The 10039-nt window shown below is 25.9% G+C and overlaps 1 protein-coding gene across 1 annotated transcript; it reads right to left on the bottom strand.

Moving 5' to 3' along the window:
* Positions 1-10: 10 nt before the first annotated feature.
* LOC126898069 (protein anon-37Cs-like) lies at positions 11-4708 on the bottom strand. Its single transcript, XM_050672018.1, has 3 exons — positions 4488-4708; positions 2072-2212; positions 11-1546 (listed from the first exon to the last, which is right to left on the bottom strand). Exons 1-3 carry the CDS (start codon positions 4706-4708, stop codon positions 277-279), a joined length of 1632 nt encoding a protein of 543 aa, XP_050527975.1. The 3' UTR covers positions 11-276.
* Between the last annotated feature and the right edge of the window lie 5331 nt (positions 4709-10039).

Genomic DNA, 10039 nt, shown 5'->3' with positions numbered 1-10039 from the left:
TCCTATTTTATAGTTTGGTGTTGAGTTAATTCTTATAAAACGACAAATATTTCTGCGTTCCTATATAATCCAACGACAAAGTTGAGACCCTTAAAAGTAGCTTAAACAAAATTTATAAATGCATATAATTTACAGCCCTTAGTATGATATAAATGGAAGTATAAAGACGATTTGTTTAGTATAAAACATTAATCTATGGGACAGTGATATTGGTTAATTGGTTCAATTTTTTTTTATTAATTAGAAATTTTATAATTATTGTTTTACTTTATGAATTTAATGTTTATGTTTAGTTTGGTTAGTTTGCTTAGTGTATTTTAAAATATTTTCTGCTTCTCTGACACCACTGATTTTAGCAGATTTAACACTTGATGATAAACCAGGACATGTATAATCACCGGCAAAATATAATATTGATCTTATTTCTTCAGTGGCGGGTTCTGCCTTTAAAATTTCTCTTTGGATCTCGATATTTGATTCAACCATACCACCATAAAAAAATTGATCAGATGACCAATTTGATCGAACCATTTGTATTATAGACGGTAAAGATCCTTTTAAATTAGGGTGTCCTTCGGCTACAAAATCGTTCATTACATTCATAACTTGTTCATCAGTTAAGTCTTCCATAAATTTTGCTCCTTGGCCTACCACAGTTGCTTCTAATACGTAATCACTTCCAGGTACTTTTTGGATGGTTTTTACATCTCGAGCCCAACCTAATGATTCCATATTAAACAATTCATTTTCATACCAACTGTATAAAGGCACATTGTAAGAAAAATAAACCTTATTTACGTGTAAGTTATCTAGCTTTTCGATAGCTGCCAGTTTTTCTCTACTTAATGATGGTATAAACATATCATGAACTTTAGCTTTAAGAACGCCTAATGGTATAGCTAAAATAAAATAGTCTGCAGTATATTCTTTTCCGAATTGTGTTTTAACAACAGCGTTAGGGTCGTTAGTACCAGTGCATCCCCAAACTATTTTAGAAACTGGTGATTCTAGTAGAACGTTTTCCGGTTGAATATAATCAAAGTATGGAACAATTGAGCCTTGAAAACCAACAGGTACTCGTATATTACTATCATCTATTTCTGTAAAAAGATCAACTTCGTTTGTGTAGTATTTTGGTATGGCTTTACCGTTTAAGTATGCATTTACTACGCCCGTAAACAGTTTAGCAACGTTAATTCTGTCATTTAATGGAAAACTTTGAATAATATTTTTTAACCGAACTCCTGCAACTGTAGCCATATTTCCATATGTTTTATTTTCGTTCAATGATCTAATAGTATCAATTGATTTCAGTGTATTATCGACAGCTTCCATAGTTCTTACAATACTAACCGTTGACATCCCTTCCAAATCATTTAAAGTCATAATATTTTTCAAGTATTCATTTTCTAGCCAATTAAATCTGTTATTTAAATAAACAAAAGATGTTGCTGTACTTTGTTCTGCACATTGAAAATTGTTCTTTCTCGCACCAAGTTCTACAATTGTATCTGTTATCCACTTAGATTTTAATCGTCCACCTACTCTAAACATTTAAAAAATAACTATATAGTTACAATAATATTATAATAAAAATTTAACATAAAATAATTAAGACTTTTAACTTTTTACAAATAAAATATTGTAATATTTGGAATATATTATTCATTGATGAATACTAATATTTATCATTAATGTCCTCTTTAAATATCAATACTTAAGTTAGAATAGGCGAGAAACCTAAATAGCCCAGCGAAATGGAATCGAATTTCGGTACTTACGTTACGAAACATGTAAGCATAGATAATAGAGCAGCATAATACATGAAACATTTATTTAGGTAGCTTAGATAAATGTTATTTTATATAATTAATACAATCTAATTGATTTTTCACAAGAACATAAATCACATTTCTTAACTATTCAAACTGTAAAAGCATTGTAAAATTTAAATATTCTTAACTTTTGATGTATATATATATATATATATATATATATATACTAGTGAATACTGATATTTTTTTAACTACATAAGTGCTTATACTAAATTACTAACCGATTTTTTGCTTACAATATTGTAACATCTTTTATGCCATTGCAAATAAGGTGTTTCGTTGCACTCAAACCAGAAAAACCGCCACCAATAACTACTACTTTAGGTGTCTTGAATTTTGTATTATTTTGAATGCTTTCAGTGCTAACATATTTTGATCTTCAAAATAAGAATGAAGGTAAAATAAAAGTCAAAATACTAAAATAATTAATTTTTTGAATTATTTTCAATAATAATATTACGAGTGATGACATGTATAGAGAGAGAAGTTTTCTATCTCATATGAAAAATGAATTTTTGCACTTCAAATAATTCAATTTTCATTAGGCACCATTGAAATTTTGAATATGTATTTAAACATTTTGACAATTTTAGAAGTATGAAAAGTTGTTAAAATTATATTACTATTTAGAAAATAGTCATAGAATTTGAAGTTGATAAAAGTCACTTAAATAAATATGACTCACAACAATTGAATGAAATTTTTCCTCTTTAATAATTTTGATGTTTTGAGAAACATGTACTATTTGGCTTATAATTTAATGAAGTGTTTAAATAAGTACTGGAAAAATATTTCTTGTATGTGAGTTTGTTAGTGATAATTAAAATAGCTATGTAAATTTTAGAATTAAAATTTTATTAAAATACGATTTTATATATATTTTTTGATATTCCTGTAAAATTTGATTTCATATTATTTGTAGCCATATAATTTTACATAATCTTTGATAGTTATGTTTTAATACTTTGATGAGATTTAATGTTCTTAGTAACATTTTTTCGTCGTATATTATTCTCGTTTGTGCAAAATAGTAAATTAAAAATAAAATTTATATTGAATTTGTCAAGTTTTAAATTGTTTAAATTAAAGAAAATTTTTATTTTTTCCCTAGTAAAAAATAAATAGTTCATTGATAAGTATGAAACCATATAACAACAGTTACTACATTCATAAATATTTTTATAAAGTTAAAATTATTATTTCCATAAAATAAAATAAATTATACGCATAATATTGCATTACATGTATTGGCAGTCATGTTCTCTATAATAAGAAAACCAGAGTATACCAGAGAATTGGAAAATACAGACTTAAATAGTGTAATGTCTGATAATTTAAGAAGTAAATTGCAATTATTAATAATAAATCTTCATAATATATATTAAAAGAATTAATCAATTATTTATGAAGTATGCTCAGAAAATTTTAATACATTTTTTGGGTAGCAGATGAGATTACTTACACCCGTCAAATTGCAATTGATCAGAATAACAGAGATTTGTATATAAAACTTTCTTTGTATGAAATGTTAATGTATGCAGTATTCATCATTTTGCTTTTTTTTTGTAAGTCTATTTAATAAATAAATCATTCAATGACTTTTTAACTTAATAAATTCTGCAGCATTTTCTGACTTGTTTTCATATAATCAATTTGCCGTCAATAAGGGAATGTCTGCATTGTTCTTGGGTACAACATTTAGGGTATCGAATCCAGATGACATTGTAATTAATTTTAGTGATATAATCACAATGGAACACTTATGGAAGGCAAGTATTTCAAATACGAGGTGTGATAAAAAAATACTCGGATTTTTTAAATAAAACTTAATTAACTCAATATTATTCTATATAAACATTGTCACCTTCAAAATAATCTCCCTGGGAAGCAATGCACAGCTTCCTGGTAGGCACTAATTGGAATGTTCTTTAGATCAATTTCCGTATTTTGTTTTATGTCATGAATTGTTTGAAAACGACGTCCTTTGAGCGTAGATTTTAACTTCGGAAACAAAAAAAAGTCACATGGTGCCAGGTCGGGTGAGTATGGTGATTGTGGAACTACTGGAGTCAGATTTTTCGCTAAGAACTGACGAATGGGCAATGAGTTGTGAGCCGGGGCGTTATCGTGATGCAACATCCAAGAACCACTTTTCCAATTTTCTGGACTTTATTTTCTAACATTTTCTCGTAATCTTTTCATGACTTCTAAATAAAAAAACAGATTTACTGTTTGTCCTTGAGGCACCAATTCACGATGAACTATACCACGAAAATCAAAAAAAGTGATTAACAAGGCTTTCACATTTGATCTCACCTGCTTTGCTTTTTTTGGTCTAGGGGAATTTGTTGACTTCCACTGTGATTGACGCTTGGTTTCAACATCATACCCGTAAATCCAATTTTCATCACCAGTTACAATATTTTTTAAAAAGTCTAGGTTAGTTTCTGCTCTTTCAAGAAGTTCTTATGAGATGGTCTTTCGGTTTTGTTTTTGTTCATTGGTTAAGAGACGAGGAACAAATTTGGCTGCGATTCGGCTCATGTCCAATTCTTTGGTTAATATTTCTTGGCAAGAACCATAAGACATTCCGATGTCTTCTGCAACTTCTCTTATAGTTAATCGACGATTATTTAGAATAATTTCACGAACACAAGCAACAATTTCATTTGTTTTACTGGTCGATGGTCTACCACGTTATCCTTAGTGGATGACCTATCTTCCTTAAACCGTTTAAACCACTCAAAACATATTGTCCGAGACAGAACATCATCTTCAAAAGCTTGCTTCAAAAGTTTAAAAGTTTCACTAGAATTTTTCCCTAATTTAAAACAAAATTTTACACACACACGTTGTTCTTCTAATGTTTCCATTTTAAAAATCGACGCATGACTGAAACATGTTTTCGTAAAAATGCTATAAAATAAAAATAAATATTGTTATCGATTTCAAACCAATGCTCAAATTCTCGTTAGAAGTTATTTTATCGAATTAAATTATCGGGATTTCATTATTTTAATTGATATAAATATTATTAGCACAGTCCGGGTATTTTTTGATCATACCTCGTAAATGTATATTTAAATTACTTTAAATTTAAAATAAAATTTATATAAATATAAGTAATGGTATGTAAATCTAATAGTTCTATCACGTTGGTAATGTCCATAGGCGACAGAAACTGGGTTTTAAACGGCAAATTAACTTGCTAATTTTATAAAAATGCAAAATATCTTGATTTTTAAATAATGATTTTGTATATTTAATTTTTATGACAAAATTAATTATTAGAGTATGACTATCGATTAACAAGTATAAATACAAACGATCTATTTATTCAACATCCAATAAACGAAATAAGTTATATTAAAAATTCAAATGCTATTTACTATTTAATTAAAGCTGAAACATTTTATTTAATTAAAAAATATGCGATCTCGTTAAAAAAACATAGTTGACACTCTTACAAGTCATAATGGATAAACTTAAAAAGTATTATACAGTTAATAACTCAAGAATAATGTATAATTAAATATAACCAAAAAAAAATGTTTATATTATTTTTATTATGTTAATAAATGAGCGGGTTATGGTATATAAATCATTCTGCAGTTATATACTGAGTAGTAACTAATACGGTAATATATATAAGGTGTTCAGTAAGTTAGGAAACAGTTAAATTGTTACAAACAATGAGTACAATAGAAATTCGTTTCCTTATTTACTGAACACCCTGTATATATACATTACCGTATAGGGTACTATTAAATATCCTGACAGACAAAATCAGATTGCCAGAAATTCATCGTATAACTATTTAGTTTAAATCAGTTTTTTCAGGTTAATTACTGAAGGAATTGAAACGTAATTTTTTTAAAATTTTATTGTAAATTGTAAAAGTTTTCTAAAGGGTTTTATGTTTAATAATTTGTTTGCTAACATGAATAATTAATAAAGTACCCCACACATAAAATAAATCTCAAATAAATTTAAATTACTTTTTCACTTGTTGCAAATATAAAGCGCACTGTGAGGTTAATTAAAAAATATGGTATATAAACTTCAAAAAGAAAACTAACTATGTCCAAATTGTTGTGTTACTAATTATGCATAATTTTAAAGGTGTTGTCTATGTTACATGTAACTAGATTTATATATTACTACAAAAATAATGTAATTTGCTTAATTGCACTCTTAATGGTTGAACACATTAAATTGTGAACTACATACATTTTTAACTGATTTAATTCAATTAAAATCTAAAATTTACAAATACGGGTGCTGGAGTAATGTTACACTAACGTCCCCGAAAAAAAATTTAGTTACTTGAGTAGGAGGGGTTCACAAAAATTAATTTCGTTTGTGAAATATTGTACATTAAAACGTACGTAATACTGAATATTTTTTCCCAACTTTCTTATACATGGGTAACAACTCTCACGTGTACTTGTATTTTTCATATACAGGTGTGCTAAAAGTATTAAGCGTGTATATTTTCATAAACAGGATTTAATTTAAGTATAATCTAGCATTTTACTTTATAATTCCATATATCTTACATTTAAAATATTTTTACCTTAGACACAAAGGTGAAAAAGTATTTATTTTACTATGATGTAACATTTAATAATTATTAAACTTTAAAAATACCATTTTTATTATTGAAATTATATTAAGAAAATATTATTTTATTTTATAATTCAGTATTTCAAGGATGTATTATGTAATGGATTATATGAAACTCATAATGATGATAAGTCTTATAATAAAAAATTGGATACTATTCTTGGGAACAAATTACTGTATAGGCCAAGATGTAGACAGGTAAATTTGTTCTCTAAACTTATTATTTACAATTAAAACAAAAAGATATGTTTTAAATAAATATGTTTTGTTTTTGCAGTTATTATTGTAGAGAAATAAGGATTACGAGTATTAAATAAGCTTTCGATAGATTCATTCGTTTTTTTGCTAACATGAAATATAATTCTTTTAATTATATTATTTTAAAAATATTCATTAATAGTGTCTTATAAGAATCTATTAAATNTTTAAAAATATTCATTAATAGTGTCTTATAAGAATCTATTAAATAATATCGCTGTTTACAGTGGTCCGTATAAAAAACATGTAGAATGTTCATTAATTAAGAAAGTAGGAGTTTATTGTTTTATTATTCTTAAAAATTGACATGTCTCTTTAAATTTTGAGCACTGTGTACATCTTTAACTCTTATAATCTTATTATAATTATACTAAATGTTTTTATACTTTTGTTCTTTATAATTTTCATTGAGGTAGTTGTTAGCCTAGATGATTTAAAAGTTGAAAAAAAGGGAAAAAATGAACATTTTTTCTATGCATTAAAACCAAATATTTTAGCTTCGATGCGAAGCTGAGAAGGTATTGGTTTTACTAAGATGTGTTTTTTTTTTTGTCTGTTTCTCAGCTCTCACCGAACCGATTTCTTTCAATGATATGTCAAAAGATCACAAATCGTTTCTAATCGAAGACATTACCCTCAAAAATTGAAAAAAAATCCCTCGTTCCCCGTAAATGGGGGAAAACTCCAAAAAAATTACAAATTTAAAAATCGCTGATTTTCAAAATTTTTTCAATTTTTTTTACTAAAAACAGCCATAACTTTTTTAAAAATGAACATATCAATATAAATTATTTTTATATAGATGCATGATATCATTATCTTCCATTTGGTATATTTTTTTGTTATATCTAATCCTTTAACTGTCCACAGGAGGGGATTTAAAATGACAACTTTTTCACAAAAAATTAATTTTTTTAACTTAAATTTTGAAAATGTTCCGGAAGGTCTGACACTTTTATATATATCTTAAATTAAAGCTAATGTAATATGCTTTATTATGAAAAAAAAAAATATCGGACTTTATTTTATCTTCAGGGTGAAAATGGCTACCGAATGCTATTTTTGTGTGAAAATTTTCGATTTTGTATTTTCCATTTTTAACTTTATTATGCTATAACTTTTTGAAAAATGTATGAATCATTACAATTTTTTTATGAGAAGTAGTATTTATATAGATCTTTCATTCGACATACTGTTTTTTTAAATCGGACCATTTCCCTAAATACAGGGGGGATTCAAAACTTAAAAATGCATATAGAAAGTAGAACTTTTTCAACTTAACTTTTGAAAGTGTTCCGGAAGGTCTGACACTTTTATATATATCTTAAATTAAAGCTAATGTAATAGACTTTATTATGAAAAAAAAAAATATCGGACTTTATTTTATCTTCAGGGTGAAAATGGCTACCGAATGCTATTTTTGTGTGAAAATTTTCGATTTTGTATTTTACATTTTTAACTTTATTATGCTATAACTTTTTGAAAAATGTATGGATCATTACAATTTTTTTATGAGAAGTAGTATTTATATAGATCATTCATTCGACATACTTTTTTTTTAAATGGTACTATTTCCCTATATACAAGGGGGGTTTAAATCTTAAAAATGCATGTAGAAAGTTGAACTTTTTCAACTTAACTTTTGAAAGTGTTCCGGAAAGTCAGACACTTTTATATATATATTAAATTAAAGGTAATGTAATATACTTTATTATGGTAAAAAAAAATTTCGGACTTTATTTTATCCTCATGGTAAAAACAGACATCAAAGTGGATAAAAAAATACGATTTTTGTAAAAAAATTCTTTTTTATATTTTTAACTTTATAATGCTATAACTTTTTGAAAGATGTATGGATCAATATAATTCTTTTTTTTATGGATGCATGATGTCTTTAACTATCATTTGGTATAATTTTTTTATAAATCTGACTTTTTACCTGCCCAAAGGGGGGGATTCAAAATGACAACTTTTTCAGAAAAAATTTACTTTTTTAACTTAAATTTTGAAAGTGTTCCGGAAAGTCTGACACTTTTATATATATCATAAATTAAAGCTAATGAAATGCACTTTATAATGAAAAAAAAAATTTCGTACTTTATTTTGTCTTCAGGGTGAAATTGGCTACCGAATGCTATTTTTGTGTGAAAATTCTCGATTTTATTTTTTTATTTTTAACTTTATAATGCTATAACTTATTGAAAAGTGTATGGATCAATATAATTTTTTTATGAGAAATAATAATTTTTATAATCCCTTTTTCATTCGATATACTTTATCTGAATCAGGATATTAATAACGAACTAGCAGTTTTTATTATTATATTATATTATATTATATTATATTATTATATTATATTATTAATTCGAACTCATGTTGCTTTTGGAATAATCCACCTATTTTTTAAAATTAAACACTATCTAAAGATTTGCATCGAAGCGTTTTTTATGATAGTGATTTTAATCACTGTCAGATATCATTATACTTGATCCAATTATGTCACGTCATCACTGTGCCGCGACCCTCATGTGCTGGGTTTTTTTAAACTGTCACTTTAAAAAAAATAAATTTTGTTACTGTATTTTAAAACACCATTTCATAATTACTTGGCTCAATTATATACTTACATTTTAATTGTTGTGAGCTCTTCTATTTTGAGAGAGAATTGTTTAATATTAATATTTTTAATAAATATTGATATCCTCATATAAATAATAATATATAATTAGTATATAGTTTTATAATACTTTTTTCTTTACTGATTTATCAATAAAAATTGTGGATTAACTTACAGACCCAAACTTAAAAGGTTTCGTAGTGCCGAGTCATAAAAATAAAATAAAAGTATAAATAATTTATTTTAAGTTTATTTTAGTTATTGTTAATGTTTATTCTAAAGATAGATTAATTTCAATGGCTATTTGTGCCAATATCAAAACTATATTTCTGTGGTCAAAAGATGATATGTCAGTTTTAGAAATATTACAAGAGAGCAAAAATCAATTTAAAATTTCTATAATGCCTTATGGTAATTGACATTTTTGAAATGCAATATACAAACATTTCTGTTAAAATTTTATGATAATATTTTGACCGAGAAAAGAAAAAATCCATATCTATACGCATAATAAAACATCTCAAAAACCTATTTTAATGATATATCAGCTTTTGGATTTAGGCCACTAATTATAATTTATAACTGTCAAATAAACTCTTATATAAATAAACTTCATAAAATAAACATAAGGTCAGAGTAGAAGAAGGCCACTGTGAAATAAGAAACCAGTTTAAAGGATTGTTTAAAGAATGTTATGTACCAT

Source organism: Daktulosphaira vitifoliae, unplaced genomic scaffold (assembly GCF_025091365.1).
Source record: "Daktulosphaira vitifoliae isolate Bord-2020 unplaced genomic scaffold, ASM2509136v1 Scaffold_2, whole genome shotgun sequence".
Taxonomy (NCBI): domain Eukaryota; kingdom Metazoa; phylum Arthropoda; class Insecta; order Hemiptera; family Phylloxeridae; genus Daktulosphaira; species Daktulosphaira vitifoliae.
This window is presented reverse-complemented; position numbering and strand designations above follow the sequence as displayed.

Excerpts from the sequence above, each read along its gene's own strand:
- LOC126898069 (XM_050672018.1), bottom strand. The coding sequence starts at position 4,708 with ATGGAAACATTAGAAGAACAACGTGTGTGTGTAAAATTTTGTTTTAAA. Across the intron at positions 2,213-4,487 it reads CAAATGAAATTGTTGCTTGT|ATCAAAATATGTTAGCACTG; the intron begins GTTCGTGAAATT and ends CTTATTTTGAAG. Across the intron at positions 1,547-2,071 it reads ATAAAAGATGTTACAATATT|AGTAGGTGGACGATTAAAAT; the intron begins GTAAGCAAAAAA and ends TTAAATGTTTAG.